The 22,130-nt window shown below is 32.8% G+C and overlaps 1 protein-coding gene across 1 annotated transcript in view; it reads left to right on the top strand.

Moving 5' to 3' along the window:
* LOC118190160 (neurotrimin-like) overlaps positions 1 to 22,130 on the top strand; it is a 561,140-nt gene that overhangs the window by 409,863 nt on the left and 129,147 nt on the right. Inside the window, exon 3 of the mRNA XM_085818898.1 lies at positions 5,134 to 5,341. Within this exon, the coding sequence (XP_085675024.1) occupies positions 5,134 to 5,341 (208 nt within the window). The remainder of the gene's footprint in view (positions 1 to 5,133; positions 5,342 to 22,130) is intronic.

Here is a 22,130-nt window from a genome sequence, read left to right as displayed (position 1 = left end):
AATGCTGCAAAATTTAACAAAAAGCTTCCATTTTGAACATTACATCATTGTATTTATAATCCATTGACTTAGCCCTCTGGGCTTATCTCAGAAGATATGCATGTGAAAAGCAGGCCTCCTATGCCATTGATATTGTCACGAGAGCCATTAAATGACCGGGCATTTTTTGAGGTATTCGCGAAAAGAAGCGTCGAACACTGTTAGACACATATTGGGTGATTTAGTTGATTATGACAAAGCACACGAGGGTTAGCTGCATAACGGGAGTGATGTCTTCGTGGGCGACTTTCTAAGAGAAACTGTCACCTATAGGGGAAACTACGAAAACGGCCATACAGACAGCCCGTTCGCGGAACTTGGACCTCGGACAGAACTGCCAATGTACAATCTTCGAATAATAGTATGTTAGTCTATAGCAGAATATTGGACGATGTCAGCAATTGTGAACATCAAGGAGGTTCTTAAAGTAGTCAGATGTGACTTGCTGCAAACTGTTGCGGCATTTTAGACATTTCTATGAGTGATTTAATTTGAATAACCGTCTGGTCTGAGAGAGTATATGTGACGTGGACCAAGAAAAGATAAAACTTTATTCGCTTAATTTTAATTGTAACAAACAATTTAAATATCCACACTACAATAAAGTCTTTGTATCATCATTCATCGATACATTTATTTCTTACCAGTGGAGCATACGACTTTGTCTCCGATTTCTCTTACATTTTGCATAAATATAAATGAATTATAGTTAAATGCATATAAGAGATGTCGAGTTAGGAGTCCTGTGCGGTACCAGGCTATCGATGTTTGCTAAAGAGAAAAGAACTTAAATAATATGAATATTTTTTTTTTTAAATTTTAGCCTCGATTTGCTTGCTTACTTTCAAGACGTATATTAACTTTAAGGTCCACTAAAGATTAGGGGAAATCGGAAAAACATATACATACTTCTTTTGTTAGAACGACACTAGAATGATAAATTTCTAAGATACAGTCTCTTCGCAAAAAAACTTGTTTCTTTTTCCATAGACATATTTCCCAGTTGAATCCTTTCTTTGTGTGTGTTAACAGTTAGAAAGAAACTGCCATATCCGATGTAGTGTTTTGTTTATTTTTGCTAAGATTCTGTTTATAGCCTTTAAAAGTTCGGTGCTCCCGCACATTCAGTTATATCGTTTTTGATTTGCGAATTTGTTTTCAAAATTCAGCTTTTGTTTCGCGTAAATTTATAGTGAAAAGGCTGAATAATAATCCTTTCAAGAAAGAAGGTGTTATCTTCGTACCTATAAATATATTGTATAATTTTAAGGTTAGTGTTTTGATGTTCAGTATTCTAATTCAATATATAGTAGACAAATTCATGCAACATTTGCATGAATTCAATTGAAGTATTTTAAAGCTGTTATCTCACAAATATATTTGGGAATAACAAATCTTTTGTGCAATATTTGTGCTTTGTCATGTAATACCAGGTTCTGCATACTGTCAGGATTACCAAAGACAGCGGGTACTCGAAATGGCTGCCCAAATGCTGACTTAATTAAAAAGGTGCAGTCTACAGCTTTCTGCAAATAGAAGTAGAAAAAAGACGTACACCTTTATTTTTTCAGTGGTTTATTCAATAGGAAAACGATTTGAAACTGTTGTATTTTCAAAATGGGAGATGCGTGATAGAACTTTACGAATTACAAATGATTAGTTCAGTTATCGACTTTTTTTAAGTTTACTTATGTTTGAAATTCACTAATGGGAATATATTTAAAGATGTATTAATAGTTCATTGCATTTTTATATTATTATAAGCTGCCTTCGCGTAAACATGCTTCACTTCAACATACGTCAATTTCAGCTGACGGCAGAGCTTATATGCTGAAGAATGGTCTTTTAAATTTCTTAACAAGCGCAAAGAGTCTTGCAGTTCTCACCACCTTTATCAGAGTTTATTTAAATTTAACAAGCTTAAATTTCAGTTATAAGCCGCAGAGAGTGCGTAACGTCTCCCAAATGCGAAATAGTCATTAAAATGCTCTGCTACTAGAACGTCACTTGGAAACAGTCATTGTCACTAAAATATTTGATGGTCAGAGAACAGCATGTTTCATGGCACAGCAAAGAGGAAATGAGACGTACAGAATTTCTACGCCTCCATGTCTTGGTCAACGGCTCCGAGTGCTAATTTGTAAAAGCTATAATGAAACGGGCCACCGCCCTGTCAGTTATGTAGTTCCAAATTTGATAAGCAGTTCAAACATGTTAGTTTCGACAAAATTTATATTGTAAAAATAAATCGGGCTTTATTCCGTTGGGGTTACCACATTAGATACTAAATAACAAATAAAAAATTTCTTCTTTTGTTTCTAGGATTTGAATATGTAATTTACAGAACTCGTAAACAACAGGCAATAAATAGTTGCTTACATTTTATTGCATTTGTAAAAATGCATACTAAGTTCAAAGGAAATGCATTGGAAAAGGTGGAGAATATATACACTTCCTATGACAATCTCTTCAACACTATAAATAAATATGATTCATTGGTAATTTATCTAGGTAAGGGCTTATGCTTATTAATAAATTCCCTTATTAGTTTGCCTGCATTATTACTTCTACTTTTGTTGGCTCTCACCAGGAAGAAAGTTAGTAATGTATATGACAACAGAGTTCTTAAAGTTAGGAGAGAGATTTCGTCAGCGACTGCTCATATGTCCACTGCATATTTTGGACAGTTTCTAAACTGACATGAATCGGGTTTAGTCTTTGCTTACGTGGATTCATGGTTTGAGCCAAAATTAATGGGCACACTTTATCTTGTGGACATCATGTTTTAAATAGCCAAGTTTGCCTTTAACTCTTGAGTCATGTTAATTACGAAAGCAGCGGAGTCGCTACTACACGAGCTATGTAAATTGTTCGAGTGAAGACCTTAATTTGTTTTAAACTTTCTCCTGACTTGGTGCTACTGTACTGAACGGTTAGGTCCAGGAGATAAGTCGACGGGCTATCCTTATGCATCCAGAGAGCATTTTAGTGAATCTTTTAAATAATGCAAAGAATGAGCTTCTAAATATTTAAATTATAAGAATGAAGTTTCATATGAGAAAAGTTAATATTAGATGACAGCTTTCTCACATAGCAGATTACAAGTAATACAATCCATTTTTTATGAATCCAGTTTCCCTAAAGTATTAATAACATGGAAAGCTTGGACAGTTTCACTGACATGACAGCTATTCGTAATATAATATACCAGGAAAATAAGACCTTGATATTCATGATTAATTATAGTAAAGCACTTTAAATATCTGAAGAATTTAAACAAAACAAAAAATCTGAAATCTTCAGATTTTAATGGTGATCCGAAAGGCTTTGCTACGGTTTTTTACGCTCTCGTTGAACTCCCAGTCTACCAGTCTGCTGTTACACTCACTTCTACTGACCCGTTTCTTTTCTGTCTTTTTAGCTTTATTTTCTTCGCACATAAGCCATAAACTATTCAACAGCAAAATTACAAAAATTTTAGAAGCAGCATAGCAGTATACGTTTAGAATTCTCGATTCATCGTTAATATTGGCATAACGATTTCTGTTGTTTGCAGTCTTTTCTCAGTTCATCATATCAAAGTTCAGTTTTCTTAATGTACTTTCTTACTTTACAAATTTTTTTTTTTGCTTTCTTATTATTGACATTCTGTTTGTTTACATTATGTATTTAATATCACGTTCTTGGCGCTTACGCAAAATAAAAATCGATTAAATAGCAAAATCGCAAAATAATTAAGAGCAGCTTATCTTTAGAATTTCCGAAAAGCGCGCTGGAGATAGAAATATTTTATTCCGTACGGTGTTGTCACCGCTCGCTTTGAAATTACTGAGTGTGCTAATCAAAAATTCTTTAAAGTTTTGCAAAATAAGAAATAGGTAATAAAACAAAATCGAAATTCAAAATTCGGTCTCCCAGGTGCCTATATTTGGATGGAGGACAAAGTTATTTAAAATTTAATGGCTCTTGGTCTCTTTTGTTTTCCACAATGCGAGAAACATGCATACATTTTTGCAAATTTTTCATTATTTAATTTCCTTAAACATAACACAGGTCGATAATATTTGGTGACAACAATTCGAAATGTGAAACAAAGTATTTAACAAGGAGGTTAGAATAGATGGAATAAGCATGACGTCACAAAAGGTAAGCCAAGAAAATGTGAACAAGGTGAATTTAAGATTTATCATGGCTACCATACAGCGTAAGAATAAGACTTCGCAATATATTAAGTAAAATTACACTGAATTCGAAAGCAAATATCATCAAAAAAGAAGACTCAGAAATGTGTCCTTAGCCATATTTTGTGTAAAATACCATTTAAACGTTCACTAATTTTCCAGGTTTTAACATGTTCTCTTACAGTTACCATTTACACATTTTCATGTACCGAGATTTTAGTAAATTTGAAACGGGTATCTGCAATCCATGTGGTTTTTCTATATATTAACTAGGGAATCTATGTTATTGAGTACTAAAATTAGAACGGGAAACTTATAAAGATTCAATAATGCATAGTTAACATATAGACAACGTCGGTTAGAATGTAAATAAAATCAACCAGAAATGTACCTATGACGGCAGCCATGATGTAATACCCTGACGCGTAATGGCTTCATTTTCATTGCACGGAACATATGAAGGAGCCTTACTTTCTTTATTCTAACTTTTCTGGCATTTAAGTGTTTCAAAGCAAAATGCTGTTTCGAGACTAACTTCATCCCATTCGGGACTAAGGTTTCATTTGGGCTAAAAATTCAGTATTTAGAAACAATCAATGGAAAAAAGACAATGGTATTATTTAAGCTTATTATAACTTCTACAAAATAATTATAACTTCTACCAAATATAACATTCTTAGTTTAAATTAAATTGAAGGCATGCATTTATGCAGTTTATATGAGACGTTTGTGATTGTTTTTACTCAGGTATGTGTTTTTTATACGAGATAAAGAACGTATTTGGTTGCATCTGATCGTTGAGCTATAAAAGGCATTTAATTAATACCACATTTTTCTTGCATAGCATTATATTTTGTTTTTCCTATTATAACAAAGTCGAATCTGATTTAATGTGGTATTGCTGTTCTTTCAGGTAGCTTGGATCCATACCGACCGATATACTTTGCTGACCCTCCAAAATCGTGTCATCACTCGAAATTCTCGTTACAAAGTAACTCACAACAGTCACAGAACATGGTGGTTGCATATATCAGAAGTCCAAGAAAGGGACAGAGGGGAATACATGTGCCAGATAAACACCTCTCCTATGAAGAGCCAAACTGGATATATTGAAGTTGTAGGTAAGAAAAAGTTATACGTTTTCCACTTAAATGTTTCTTTTTGATATAAGGAGAACTGCTAACTATTGTTAAGTTTACTACAGTTATTATCATTGTTAAGGTAACTACTACTATTGTTAAGTCTACTACAGGGTTATTATTATTGTTAAGCTAACTACTACTATTGTTAAGTCTACTGCTAACGTAAGTCTACTAGAGTGATTACGATATTTCATTTTCAGTCAGCAATCATTAACAGTTATCAGATAAAATTTTAATTATAGTTATTATTTATTAATTAATCAATTATAAGATAATTTTAACTATAAGGCAATATTAAGTGGGCCTTAAGATGGGTTTAATGATAAATTATAAAATATTATAAAACTTCGCAAGTTTTTTTCTGCTTTCATTTGAAGTGTATTTCCATTCTTTATGCATATCATAGGAAATATTAATATGCATTCGTATATAAATGATCGTATAGTGAAAAAATAAAAATTACATATTATGAATACACTGAGTAGGAATTGAAATATGCATCCTCTTTAAGTCTTGACATCTTTTATGTCTCGAAGTAAATTTAATGCACTTGTAACAAAAAACTAAGACTTTCAGGAAAAATCATTAAAGTTCACTTACTCAGTAAAAGCTTCATAAACAGAGAAACGATTTGATATTAATATATTAATCCGAATTTGGTTGCATTTTTGAAGATTTCCCGGCGTAGTCTGTTGATCAAGAACTATACTAACTGAAAATTGACGACTAGAGAGGTAGAGAAGAGCTGTGATAAAATTTCTAATATTTGTACTTTTTTTGACTTTTTTTGTACATCATTTTTGAAATTATAACATTCTGGTACTTAGATGTAATTTATATTTTTTTTTAAATTTAACCAGGAATTAATATAATAAATGGAATCTGTAGAACATCTCGTAAACTTCCTTTCGTTACTCTGACCACGGATTTGGATGAATTCCTTTTTCAAAAGAATTATAATCAATGTATAAAAAAACCAATAGCCAAAATCACCAGATGCTGAGGAATTTATTAGGGATTTTAGAAAGATTAAATATAACTTTAAAAAGGCAAACAAGAGAGCGATAGGGGATAATGGAACCCAATCGCCAAATCTTGGCGGTGACGAAGTATCGTCCACCAGCGTTTAGTTCGGCCGCCACTGTACAGTTATTAGATTTAGTCGAGTATGGTTTCAGTCACACCACGAAGGCATGCAGAAATGAGAGAAAAAATACCCTATATGGTAGCATATTTAAGACTTAAGTTTCGTTTCTAAGAAACAAAAGCACAAGAAAATTATTAAATCAACATAAATTGCGAAATATACTTCGCAGATAACAAAATTGTTATTTTGTATAAAATCATCTAAACAAAAATTAAATTGTTTCCATCAAAGACCGAGACCATCAAAGATCGTTTAAGGACCGAGACCATCTTTTTTCCAGCAAAGATTATGCACATTTTCTTGCGTTTTAAACAGACAATTTGTTTTATTCCTTTCAGATTTTTAACCGAATATTTACCGACTGTCGAGACAAACAGAAGCTATTCATTTTGAGCACGATATTCTCAAATGGTTTTAGTCAATGGCTATTACAAAGAGCTCATTTAGACGAATTTTCCGTTCTTTTAAATAAAAGTAATGGCTGCCTTGGTTACTCTGTCATTAATTTCTCTATTCCTTATTTTATGACGTTCAGAACTATGCACAAAGAGTGATCTGTATTTTAAATAGAAAATTTGGTAACTTCTATAAGTTAAACATTTCAAATATCCCAAGATTCATTTACTTAGGACTCCTTTCCATTTAACACGTTTTTGAAATTTCTCAATTAGAATATTATTCTATTTTTTTACCAGATAATGACATCAAGAAGAATTCCTAGCCAATTTTCGTAATTAAATTAGAATTTTAACAACACTAAAATTACCTTATATGTTCAGTCATATCGAAAATTTTAAGAATATTTTATTGTGATAATTAGGTATTTTATTTTGGACCATGAAATAGAACACCAGACCATCCGATTGCTAGCCGGATGTGCTTTTCACTTATACCACAAAGACACGCAGCAAGGAGAGAGGAAAACCTTAAAAATTTGTCAAAATTACTTAAAAGTAATTTCCTAATTAGAATAAATTAATAACATCTGAATATTCTGTTACAGACAGTTTCGAAAATGTTAAACGGCTAAATACCTCTTCAAGGATTTTGTCGTAGGCTCATAGCGAAAGATTAATGAGAAGATTCAAATAAAGTAGACTATCTCACTACACAAATTTTTGTTACGTTTTATATTTTATTAAAAATCTTCGAAATTTCAATTTGCATAACGAATGCACATAAGGAAAGCGTTTTATGTAACTAAATCAATCGAATAAAAGAGGTCTGTATTTATAACGTCAATATTCGAATTACTCTTAATTAAAAATTTGAGAGGCTGTCTGTAAATGTCGTTGTACACAGTTGTGCTTGCTACATAAGACGAAAGAAAGAAATTCCAAATTTGTTAAAAAATATTTTAAATCCAAAAATGCCTGATTTTTAAGCTAACGTTTGTAGAAATATTACAGAAAGTGTTTATGTATTTTTAGAACAATTTCAGTGCGTTTAATTAATATTGAAGAGTACTTTTAAATGCTAGACAGGATAACCTTCTTCTCTACAATACGTGTCTGCATCGGAACTTTTATGATAAAACTGCTTTTCTTTAAATTTCTGAATTTATCAATTTCTATTCCTCTTTCACAACTTGCCAGAATCCGTCATAGCTTTAACATTTGTTTACATTCTTCTTATTTTTTTATTTTTGACTGTAATAGAATCTGTTGACAATCTTAAATCGCTTATTGAAACTCTCATTGCATTGGCGGAACTAGGTTTGCAATTTTATTTTCCCCTTTCGTTTTCGAAAATAGACCTTTTTTTTATTGAAGTCCATTATGAATCCAGTACTACATCAAGTATCACAATGTACTTATCCTTTTTCATACAGAATTCTATAAATTATTCTGCGTTGATCCACATGCCTCGTAAGATTGGTAAGCATTGTGCCTTTTAGATTTTTTAAGATGTAAAACTTGGATTTATTATTTTATTTATTGTTGTTACAGATGTATATTAATACTTTTCAAATGATTTCTTCCCCGGCGGATTTTCTCTTGTTAATCATGATTTAACTTTAGAAGCATAAGAAATAATACGTACCTTTTTTTATTATTCGGTTGGAGTCTTCATTTCGTGTAGAAGTACTGATTGTCGGTTTTTTCCTTTCCGATTAATAATGTTCCTTATTTTGCAGTTCGAAATTTTAATACCATGCACTTAGCAAAGTTTTTGTATTATGGAATAGGAAAATATTTCTCTTTGGTAGAGCGCAAAAACATATTCTTCAATCCACAGCTCGTTTACAAGTGACATTTTGGAAGAGGTATAAATTCAGAAGTAGTTGAGATATTTTCATTTCGAATAAGCTACTGTCAGAAATTTTTATTCCAAAACATTTGCATTTTAAATTTTTTTATTGAAATATTTCAAAAAATTTGTCATTTTCCCTGCAAAACTCGAAATTTGGAATCCACTGAAATTGAATTTTGCGGGACTTTTAACACTTGAACTGCCGCGTAACCCACCGGTGGATCACGATAGGTTTATTTTTGGGTTCTTGTGAGTCACCGGTTGGTCACAACAGTGTTCGCTTTTGTGTCCGTATATACCGCTGGTAGCCCACCTTTTCTGCAGTTTTATATGGTAATATAAATTTCTTCATTCTCAAATCTCTTTGCTCAAACTGGTTCCAAATTACAAACGTATGTAATTTCATAACTTCTTTATACTCGGAAAATGTATGACGTTCTAAAATTCTGGAAATAATAGTCATTTTGTTTTCGTAAAAATTAATGAAAAGATATGAATATATACTGCAGTGTTTTAGGAAGCACAAAGTATTCAAATCGCAGAAAATGCAAGGAATTATCACATTATTCCATGCATGTCCTTGTTGTGTAAGTGTTTAGTACATCCAGCTGGCAACTAGAAAATCTGTGATTCAAGGTCTGGAGAACGCAGTTGAGCTTTAATGCTTCCTTCTGCGAAAAACCTAACAGCAGTACGTAATGTACTGAAGCAATAATCCATTCTAAAATTTCGTATTTTCTGCAAGAATCTAAAACAGCTTATAATTATTAATAATAATTCTATTAAATACTAAATTATTTTATAGAATTAATATAAAGCTATTAAGTTTTACTGATGTTCTTGCAGTCTTACATCATTTCACTAGGTATGCTATTCTGCGCAAAACACATGTTGGACTAGAATTATTAAGTATTGACAAAGATTTTAATTTATTTTTTTTTATTTTACAAATGCCAAACATTAGCGCTTAAGTCAGTTCACGGACTCTCTAGTACTTTTTAACAATGTCCTCATACTGAGAAAGTCCAATTTAAATTCATAAGTTGATTGGGCTCACCCGAAAGACAGTTTGGGGAGTCCAGCACTCCAGTTCTGTAGAGGTGATCTCGCAAAAAGTCATGTCCAGTCAGACGTCTAAATAGAGCTACCGTTGTCTTTCTTGGAAAACTGGAAATGGAAGTTGTCTCTTCCCCTATAATCCTCCATTTCTTATCCATAGCACGTTGAATCATATTCTTTTTAAGAACGTTTTAAGAGTCAGGCTAAGAAACAATTTGATCATATGAAAAGAAAGCAGTAGATTTATTCGTTGCACTTTTCTTAGCCAAAGTATAAGCTTTTGCCCAGAATTGCGTTGCTCAGAATTCCACAGTGGGCTGGATTCTACTGGAAATAAATTCTGCATGCCACTGCATTAAACAAAGGCCTGCGTTCCCAGATTCTTTGGGAACTATTTTGATTATTCAGAAGGGCTATAAGCGCACTTTTGGAATATGATACTATGACTGCCTTTACAAAAGAGTGGCTACGAATCAACAGTTATTGAATAGCCACAGCAATGATCTTCCCATCAAAGGCAGTAAGTAGTAAGAGGGCCCATTGGTAATTAGAAACTAACACGCTAGCTATGGATACCTGCTCCACCGCCTGCTCTCTCTAATATAAAGCCAACAATATAGAACGCAACCACTCATTTTGAGAATAGCTAACCCCAACAGTTTCCATTGAAATGTATCTTATCAGACAGGAGAGAGGGGCAAAACTGTAGCAAATTTAGTGTTATCCAGGGTGCACCACAAGGAGGCCTGCTACGTTACACCCCATTTAGTTAAAAGAAAAATATTTTATATATATCATAAGTGCATAATTCTATACCAAACTCTTTTCTAACAGTTTTCGCAATATATATTACGGAAATACCGGGGCTCGCGAAATGTCAGGTAATATTTATCTAACACGTGCTTCTTTCCGCTCGTGTCCATCATAGTATGTATACAAAACAGGATAATGTTTAAATAGCGTGGCGTATAAGAGCTACGTTTTTCAATTCTGATTTGCGATATCCGTTGGTATCGTGATACTTTCACTTTTTCCTTTCCACATGACTTAAATTCAGACGGAAGGAATTTCTCTCCAGGTTAGCCTTTTTATCCCACTTTAACGCAAAATCTTTAGCAAGATTATAAATAAAAAAAGAGCATCACATCAGTAAACTCTAAAACAAAAAAAGATGAAGAGAAAAGCAACATAAAAAATAAAAGAACCCCCGCCGAAAAAAAAAAAAAAAAAAAAAAACCTGTAACTGTTTTCTCTCCGAGGAAACAATTTTGTCTGGGATTGGGTATTTTTTACCAATACATGCACTCTCCCTTTTTTGCAAGTATAATATATATGCGCGGAAAAAAAGGAAAAACAAGGGAAATTTTGAAACTAATGATAGTGAGGCGATAAATAACGCTTAAGCCCTACCGCGCAAGGGAATCGGTAAGCTTTATCCCTCTACCCTTTGGAAAGGGAAAGCTTTGTTTGATAAATCGCTCCATTTCGGAACGTTATATCATTTTAAAGGCCATCTGTTTCAGAACGGTTTATTACTGCTACATTAAAGCTTTAAGTTCAATTTGTTTGAATATGTCATATACCCTTAGTCGCATCACGCTTAAAGGATTATTGAATTAGATAATGTCCTCTCGAAAATCTAAATTTGAAATTTAGGAAGCAATATTAATCTTGATATCTAATTATTAGAAGTAAACTGTCTCCGGAAATGGAAATGCAGAGCTCAAACCTAAATTTGAAATGAATCATAAAGAGATCTTTTAAGGACTTTTGCACGCTTACAAGCATTAGTACTATGTTATATTGACATTTAGGAAAGAAGATGCATTATTATGGAATACAGTAAGGTTTCCTTAATTTGCAAGCCAAAGTTTCTTTGTAAATTGGACATAGTTCTATTCCTTCTGACTTAAAATTGCACCAACACGGTACCCGAACGTTTATGCAAAAGAACTGTGATTAGAAGAGACGCATTGTAGCCAAATGTAGAGTTCACTACGTAATAGTATTCATAGATTCAGAGTAACCGAGTTTGGATTAGCTCTGTTAGCGTGATTTGCGACGATTTGCTTAGATTAGCGATGACAACAATCTTATCATTCCTGCCGGAAGCTTATCTTGTAAAGCTCATCAGGTGAGTAGCTGAGTACCACCTGCTTAATTACACTTTAGAGAGAGATTTGGCAGCAGAATTATTACGCGCTATTCCGTGAACATCATAATATTCAATTACATAGCACTGTAAGGAATTACGGCATTTCCTCGTGCATGCTCTTATGGTGTATGTTGCTATCACTTTCAGCTAGAAAGTGTGAGATTTCTGGTTCGAATCCAAACAAAGCCACAGTTCAGCACTTTCTTTGCGTTTCGAAAAGCACAGGTATCTCTACATATGGGTTTAGATTAAATTGTAGTGATCGATAACTAGAAATTACCTAAATTTGGCCGACTAAACGTGAGGCTTTATTACAGTCGTCCATTAAGCGGGCAAGAATAAGAAATTATTGCCTTCCCTTCCGCATACTGTAAGTTCAAGCCAAGCACTGGCAGAAGGTCTGTGATCCGAATCGTCTCTTAGACATGGTTAATTTTTTCGAATTGGTTTTTAGAAAAACCTAACAAACATAAATGTCAGCACAGATAGTATAGGGATGCTGACTGTTGTGCATAACCTATAAGCCTGGGCTCGAATCCCGGAGATGTCTCTTGTATTTGTAAGGGTACAGTGTCTGTGCGGCAAGAAACATTTAAAAATACGCATCGAATGGAAAATGTTTCGAGTGGGTGTGATGGTAGGGAAAAAGGGATGAGAGATTCTCCGAACTCCCTTTGTGGTATACTTCCTCAAAATTGTGACGCAAGCTTAATCGTTAGCAAGGCCCTGGAATACTAAATATTCACCTATGGAAATGCACAGATTCCGGCCTTGCTTCAGCGTATGCTTGTTTCTACAACTTTGCGTAATTTCAGTAATGAGATATTTTAACTATAAGTTACAGCATTGCTAGTGACAGTCTTGCTAGTTTTATCATGCAATTATAAGGTATAATTCCCAAAAGCTTATTATCTTATTAATAAGTTGAAAGTGTTTCTTTGCTTTCCCTTAGCAGTTAAATCTTTTCCATTAAAAATATTTTTTTTAAATGCTATAAATTACTTCCTTGACACAATATAAGACTTTTCATTTATAATTTACATAATTTTAATATGTTGTACAATGTGATGAAGCATTTAAAATTTAAATTTCCTTGTATTGTATTCCTTACTCACGTTTTACAACGAATGCTATCTGCATCGATAAAATAATAAATAAAATGATTTTTTCGCAACTCATAGCATGTCCATCGTAATATTTCTAGCTCTACCTCTATGTTCACTACTTCCTGCATTAACTCTTTCGCATCGAAGTCGCCCGTAGCGCCCGTTCATTCAGGCAACGGCAAACCGCCCCAACGCCTCGTTTATTTTCTACCTAGTTCTTTCCCCTCCATGTTAGTGTATGGCTCATTGGTTTCGCGAGTTGTTAAAAGACATGTCAGTCATTCTTTTGAAGCAAATAAAGGAGAAATACGGAAAGCTATTGACGTTCGCATTTGCAATCCGGCCCTAAGGTGAAACTGCACACAATGGATCTACTAGGCAGGGGGAAAGGGAAACTATTCCAAGACAAATTCGTAAACACGGGCGTTTTCGATGTTTGTTGAAAACAGATTTGGTCGTCTCTCGATGAGAAAGAGTTAAAAGTAAGATCTATTTATATTGCTGACAATTTGTAACTCATAACTTTCAACTATGAGACCATATTTTTTTCTTAAATTTCATTCCAAATCTAATATAGTTTTTAATATTTTGTCGTATTCATTTTTATACTTCTGTTATCACTCACATTTCATTTAAAATCCTATATGAGTGTCTATGTTTAAATAAAATAAATTTGCGTTTGGTTTTGATTTTGTATTTGATTTGATTAGGTATATTGGCGGCCTAACTGTGGCTGAGCAAAATATTTTCAAATTACCATCATAGGATGGATGATTGCAGTTTTTTCTTCCTTCCTTTCGTTTGCTTATGTAACTATTCCTTCCACTTTCTTTAATCTCCAACATTAACATATAATTAAACTCAATTCAGTAATCACAGTTGTGAATTAATTTGCACTGCTCAGCAAAACACAAAATATCGACCTTCTTTAATCTACCATTTGCACATTTTTAATAAGAAATCTGTTAAGGGAACAGTACTCTAAAACCTCAGACCAGTCTTCCGTTTTTTGAACCTTTCACTTTGTTCAAAAGCGAACACTACTCTAAACCCTCACACCAGTTTTCCGTTTTTAGAACCTATTAGTTTTTTCAGAAGCGAACAGTACTCTCAAACCTCACACAGTCTTCCGTTTTTTGAACCTATCATTTTGTTCAGTGGCTCAACTAGTGATAATGAGAGGAAGACTTCCATGCGACTGCTATGGAGTAAGATGGAATGTTTTAGGTTTTGGTGCAATGATTCACATACATTTAAAAAAAAAAAAAAAAAAAAAAAAAAGATATTGTATAAGATATAAAATATCAAAGAAAAATACTAAAAAATTATTAATTTAATTTAGAAATAAGCCTTTAAATTCCTGATTTTCTTTGACTACGCCCTCTTTAAAGTCAGATTCTAAGTAAAATGTGTATCTGTGTAGCGTCACAAAGCGTCCTTATTTTATCTACGATGATCCGCAATGCTGCTCAGCTCTTGTCCAACTACTATTCAAAACTAAAAATAAGGAAACAAACAACACATACAGGCACTACGAAGAAATCTCTTTTGAATCCATTTTAAATTAGTTTTAGAATTCGTTTTGGAAAAAAGAGTTCTTTATTCTCGATTTACATACAGATGTCAAGCAAAAACATCGATAAATTGCACTCGATAGTGGTCAAAATGGATATTTTCGTTGAAATATGGTACTCGGAAATTTTCGTGGTTACAATATTTCCTTTACTTCGTACAAGGATGTAAAAAAGATTGCTTTGTCACTCTAACAAATTGAAATACGTGAATTGTACAGGAATATGAATTAAAATATACAAGCAAGGAAAAAATTTATCAACGAAAGCTGATGGAATTGCATCATTAACATTTGACTTCTTTCATTTGACATTCTTCTAGAAATTACAAGTATAAGATTTCCTAGTTTTGTGAATTTTATAGAAAAAAAAATTAGTTCAGAAAATGTATATTTTATAGCTCTTTAAAAACAATTCCAATCAATTAATTTTTTTAAGAAATAAATGTGGACTTTACACATTTACATTTTTACGATCACAGAAAATGTTTAATTTGCTATCTCTCTTCAGCTTAAAAAGTGTGCATTTATAAGAGTTTAACACGTTATGAATATTTTTGACTTTTCCCAAGCGTAACTTTAATACTTAAAAGTTTCGCTTAAAACATAGTTTAGCATGTCATACCTCCTCGTAGGCAGAAAACCCTCATATGCTTTGACATATTATAAAAAAGCCAGCCATATACAGAGGCTGTTCACACATTTTTTAGACGATGTATATTGTATTCACAAAACTAATTGAAATGTTCTATTTGACATCCCTTATTCTGAACTATCTTTCGACACCGCAATTTCCACGATAATAATGCCTTTTGAAGTGGCAGAAGAGATATTCTATCCCATTCCTCCCGAACAGCTTTCCGGAGTCCTGTTAGGGTTTTGGGACAACGTTTAGATAATGCAGTTTTTAAAAGTCCGAAAGCACAAAACTCCATAGGTGACACATCGGGAGATTTAGTAGGGATATCAGTGAAGGGTATGGCCTTGATACCAGTTTTTGTTCCATTTCTTTTAGGAAATTTACAGTGGATTTTGATGTGTGACTGCTAGCTTTGTCCTGATGGAGTCTCACAGATCGATGGCACTGTGGGTAAAGCGATGGTATTTCATTCAAAAAAATTGGCGATAAAATATGTTTCTGATAGTATTTGGAGTTAATCTTGACATTTTTTTGCACTCTCTTTATTTTTAACTTGCTATTATAAGAAAAACCAGCAACAATCATGAATCCCTTAGAAAAACTTTCTTTCGATTCTTTGAACCATGTACTTAAATTTCTTTTCTCCCCTTTTATTATAATAAATGGCTCTTTTTTTGTTACAATCATTTAAATACATCCATGCTTCATCTATTGTGACAATTGTTTTCCATTTTTCCTTGGATAAGTGTTTCTCATATAGAATTCTACAGCGTGTCCTGCGTTGAGCGATGTGCTTTGGAAGAAGACGATGCACATTGCGTTTTTTCGCTTTCTTAAGATTTAAATCAACGTTTATAATTTTTTTTACAGTGGACACCGAGCATTTTAATGATTTTGCAACTGTCCTTTGACTAAAGGGATTTTCTTTTAACATTAAACAACGTACCTTTGCAATAGTCGAAGATGTCCGTTTTTTCCTTATTTTGGTCCCACTCGAGGCTCCAATTTGACCTTTTTTAGCTTTCTTGTTGATGGTATTACCTATCGACGCTTTAGATATCACAAAACCATGACTCTCACATCGTTTTTGGATAACGGAGTATGCATATTTCTCTTCGGAAAGAGCGTAAATGTAGCCTTCGAACCACTGCTTTGTTAAATTCGCCATTTTGAATAAAAACTAAACTTTCAAGCCACAGACGATAATTTTGACTTTTAAAAACATAGTACAATTGCAATTACTTCTTTTGCAGCAAACGATTTTTATTGCCGCTTAACAAAATTGTCTAAAAAATGTGCGAACAGCCTCTGTATTATAAAAGAACATTCAGCTCTGTGGCCTAATTGTAAAGATTACGGTATGGAAGACTGCGTCATCCATACAGACGGTGAAGCGTAGAGCACTGCATTTAGCGCATTGAAAATACGTAATTTACTTGAAATGTTAGTGTGTCTGAATATGTCTAGGAACATAATTCGATGTACTGAAAATGTTTTAACTTATGGGCAGGTCAATATTGTATTTAGAAAATATCTCTAAACCTCAATAGGCATAACATAATAAGAGATATCTACTCACATTCCAATGCCCATTTGTGCAGATCTTACATAAATTCCGGTACTTCTTTATTATTGTCTCTTTGTTCGTAAATTCGCTTCACTAAATCTCGCGCGACATCCTGCATAGGATAGAGGTAGGCTTGGATAGTTTTGGGCTTCATGATGTGCTTCTGAGTTTTCGATCTGAGGTCCCACCATTCTTTGCCATCTCTATATGAAACGAAATGTTTTTAAATGTCTTTAATACAATTAATGCTATATGAAATAAAGCTTTTCAAAAGAAAGTAAATTAAATTTTTAATTTCTTCCAGAAGAAACATTTTCCAGAAAAAGAAAATCTAAAATATCGTTTAATGTGTTATTTTGTGATTTTACTTTAATCACATTAAGACAGCTAATGAAGTTGTTACTATAAGCTTTTACAATTTCTAATGCTTTTATACTCAAATAATGTTGCACTTTATTTTTCATGAGACGAATTATTACTAAGAGTTTGTGAGATGTTTCTGAATTGAATTAATTAATCTTTGAATATTAAAAATATAAACATATATTTGCAAAATAGCAAGCTTTTATAGAAGTTAGCTCCTAATATTAAATTATTGGTTGTAAGGTTTCTTTATATTGATTAACCCGTTATTTTATGTTTTGGATCTTTAATGGCACTTTTCCCTTCCATTTTCCTCTAGAATGCAAATTAGTTCCGATTGTATCTAAGGTGAGGTATTTTAGATTGTAAGACAAAGCATGTTTTGCCTCTCGAGGCCGTGTTACTACGTTACTAGAGCAGATAAGGTTTATAGTCTTCGGCCTTGCATTATAATTACCGATGGTGAATATACATGCCGGTTAAGTTTTCAACCAACTTCCCATTAACTGATCTGTGTAGCTTTTGGCTACTATCTTATTTAACTTAAATTTGACATTTGACTTACTGTTATCTCGCCACAGTGGTTGGCTGATTTGTAAGCACCAAATGTGCCTTCTATTCCTCTTCTTTTTAAATAAAAGGTCTTTTAAATAAAGGTATACTCAAGTAGTTTCAGTAGTTGTTTTAGACTTAGCAATAAATCGCTTAACGTCTACCAAGAGTTTGATCGCTATTGAATGATCGTTAAATACATCAAACGTCACATGGTAAATTCCAAACCTATTTAAACGTATTTTACATATAAACAGTAACGTTGAGTTTGATTATTGACATACTATGAGTAAATCAGCAAATAGTTAATATTCTGATCTCAAGCAGAAACGTTTTATGTACCTCATATGAATTTTCTAAAAAATAATAAATAAATTTGCAACTTTATTATATATGTGCATTTAGATACAAAGAAAATGTGAATAACTTTTAAGTGTCATATTTCCAATAAAAGGACATAAACCGATATGGAAAGATTTTTTTTTTTGTTACATTCAGAATGAAATCACAAAGAGAAGAAATAAAACACTTGTATTAGATTAATGCATAACTATTGACCACCGACTCTTGTTAGATTGATTTTTCAAGCAAGCTCATTTTTTAAAAAAATATTATAATTTAAATAAGCTCCGATTTCGTAGCAATTTTCCAAGTTTCTGAATTTTTTTACTTCAATGTTAATAAAATGAAAGAAGTTGAATGAATAATACAAACTAAAATTTGCTGAAGTAAATATGAAAGTGTTGCAATTTTTTCAGAAGACTTCCATAAAATGAATCGCCAGCAAATTCTATACCATAATTCTCGGTAATTATTTAAAAATAGAAAATTAGTTCTTTGAAATTTATTAAATAATATAATATACTTCCAAGCTCAACACTACGTACTATGAAAAATTTTTGAAATTTTATTCACAAAATTTACTAAATATTTTATAGTGAGTACGAATTTTTCTCTTCTTTACTTGGCTTTGAGGCTTCAAATAAGATACTAATGTATATCGAAACACATGAGCAGGAAAATCATTTTCTAAGTAATGTAACTAATGAAATGTAAACCTCGTTAAGGAATCAATAACGACAATTTTCCTTTTTTCCTTGGATACGTGATTGGAATTTTTGTCCCACTTGAGGCTCCAATTTGACGTTTTGTTCCTTTCTTGTTGATGATATTACCTATCGATGCTTTAGATATCACAAAACCATGACTCTCACATAGTGTTTGGATAACGGAGTATGCATATTTCTCTTCGGAAAGAGCGTAAATGTAGCCTTCGAACCACTGCTTTGTTAAATTCGCCATTTTGAATAAAAAGAAAACTTTCAAGCCACAGACGATAATTTTGACTTTTAAAACCATAATACAATTGTAATTACTTCTTTTGCAGCAAACTATTTTTTATTACCGCTTATCAAAATCGTCTTAAAAATATGCGAACAGCCTCTGTATATGTACATACATTTTATTCCTAGAGTTATTCTGGAAGAGGAGGTGAATGGAATCCAATTCTCGTGTAAAACAAAAACAAAAACAAAACAAACAAACAAAAAAAAACCGGCATCAAATAGTTAACAATATCGTAATTCCTTTAATCATCTTATCTTTCCAAGAAATTCATATATACAATGCAGCAAACGTAAAAATTTAAATGGATAAAATATTTGGTTTAGTTTTATATTTCAAAAGGCAGTAATCTTCAAAATTCAAATTATTACATTCATAAAATTATATATATATATATATATATTCAATCGAAACAACTAAAGAAAAACGATTTTATTAATAACTAACTAATATCCTATTAGCTATCTGTCTAATAAACGTCAGTTATTATATCTATTTTTTATATTATTTCGTTAGAGTTACTCAATTTTTATTTGTATCGGAAAGAAAAATTTACTTTCTTTCATATAATCTTCCAAATAAGTATATATTTAATTTACGAAGCATTATTTATAACCATTGTTTTCCATAATAAATCAATGTTTTCAAAGTCATTTCAGTTAACAGATTAAGAAAATGCGGAATAAAATTTTAATCAAAAGTCAGAATGTTAAACAATCAAACTATTGAAATGCCAAACAATTTAAAAATTTTCCCTGATATGTCATGTTTCCTAGACTACAGTAAAGATAATTTATATTTGGAAAGTTGCAGTTCAGTCAGAAGAAATTTTCAAGATACTTGGCTAGCTTCTGAAATGACACAAGGATATAAAGCGGTCTCAGTAGCAATCAGTCCTTAACCAAGAGCTTAAAAGAAACTTCCATTTGGAGATCCTCAGCGGGCTTAGCAAACCGAGCTGCTTTCTTGGGTCTCAATCAAATATGGCTACATCATGATCCCGCCGAATACAGTGAACAAACTGAGAAACTAAAACAAGAAAATTCCCAACAAGAACAAATGGTGGGAAGGCTTCTTAAGAATTCCACACCTGTCTCTAGGCTACTGTTTTGCTGCTTTAACTAGGCACTGGAAAGTGGCTCAGCGGCCAAATGTTTATGATTCCGTTACCATCATAATCATCATCATCATCAGGAGGTAGGAGGTAAAAATAATATGTCAAAAGGAGCAGCATCCACTTTTCTTGTTATCCTTTTTTTGTTTCTCCTTTTCCCTTCTTCTTTTCTCCATTCTCGCTCAGCTTTGGCCACTTTCCAGCAGGGTACAAAAAGCAAAGAAAAGAAATGGAGAAGCTGGAAGACGAGAATTTAAGGATGGAAGGATGAGATGATCTGTAGATGCAGGAGTCGCATCATGCTCCCGGGCTTCCGAAACTCGTTCCAACACTTCCGGATGCTTTCGGATCAATCATTCGCCTCTCGTCCCTCTCTCTACTTCTGTTCTCTTGTCGGAGCCTAAAGGTGTTATTTACCCGTCTGTTTTCCTTCTAAGTGGTCTATGGCAGAGGCATGTCATGGTAATACTTCTGACAAGCGCCATTCGTTTCTTTTCCCTAAGAAATCTGGATTTATGACGAAAATAAATATTTAGATAGATATGCATTCTATGTAATTTAACAGAATTGATCCATAAATCTATTAAATGCTGCGAAATATATTTTTGACTTCAGAGATTCGTGACGGAGCTATATATTAATCCAGTTTCAAGATTCAATATAAGAGGTCTTAAAGAAAGACAGCTTTATCTTAATGCGTGAAAGTTTGCTTTAATAGACATTTAGACATTTTATCCAAATTAAATTTAGCAGTTTAAATAATTGCTGTTAGTTTATAATCGGTAAAGCACATAATAATTTTGAATTTCTTGTAGATGAAATACAGTACCAGAAAATTATTTAATGAACAAAATAAACAGATCATTCTCTTTTTCCAAGGAATTCTCCACTATCAGTAAAAATAAAATAGAAAAACAGAAATCAATATCCTACTGTATTTTAATAATTCTCCGTTTGTGTTCCTTACAGGTGAAGAAAAATTTATACTGAATAATTGCATACACCGTTTTCGTTTTCATATAGTTATCGCATGCTATTTATTTGTTAATTTGCATTTTTCCTAAGCTATCGGGTTGTCCGGACAATAATGCAAGTTTTTGCAATTGTTTATCTTTCCTGTACATTTTTAGCAACAAAAATAGTTTGAATTACATTGGTTTATATATCATTTTGAAGCTCTATTTTCACTCTATTGAACATTTTGTTTCAAAATTATTTTCAAAAATATTTACTAGGTATTTTTATTTAAATGTCAAAACGGGATTTTCTGCAAATTTACTTTTATGAGTACAAGCTAGGCCACAGCGCAGCACAAACGGCTCGGAATATCAACAAAGTATGGGGAGAGAAAAGTGTTAATGAATCTACAGTTTAACGATGGTACCACAAGTGTCGTGGAGAATTTGACCTGGAAGATGAAGAGCATCGTGGACGCTCTTCAGCTGTTGATGACGATGATTTGAAGATTTAAGTTGAAACAAACCCGTGCACAACACTTCGAGAGCTTGCGGAGGAGCTTGGCGTAAGCAAAACAACGATTTCTGATCACTTGAATTGTACAGGAAAGTCAAAGAAGCTCGATAAGTGGTTGCCTCACGAATTGAGCAGAAATTAAAAAAAAAATCACCGTTTTGAAGTGTCGTCTGGTCTTTTTTTCCGCAAAAAAAAACAATCCGTTTAGTGATCCAATTGTTACGTGCAATGAAAAGGGGATTTTCTCTAACAATTGGCGACATTCGGCTCAGTGGTCGAACCGTAGTCAGACACTACAACACTTTCCAAAGCTAAATTTGCACCACAAGAAAATTATGGTGGCTGTTTGTGGTCTGCGGCCGGTCTCATCCACCACAGCTTTTTATCTTCACCACAGCGAATAAGGCAGATAAGTACTGTCGGCA

Source organism: Stegodyphus dumicola, chromosome 6 (assembly GCF_044657685.1).
Source record: "Stegodyphus dumicola isolate Sdum_Otavi_A_Nest chromosome 6, ASM4465768v1".
Lineage (NCBI taxonomy): Eukaryota > Metazoa > Arthropoda > Arachnida > Araneae > Eresidae > Stegodyphus > Stegodyphus dumicola.
Note: the sequence above shows the minus strand (reverse complement) of the source record. Positions and strands in the feature narration are given on the sequence as shown.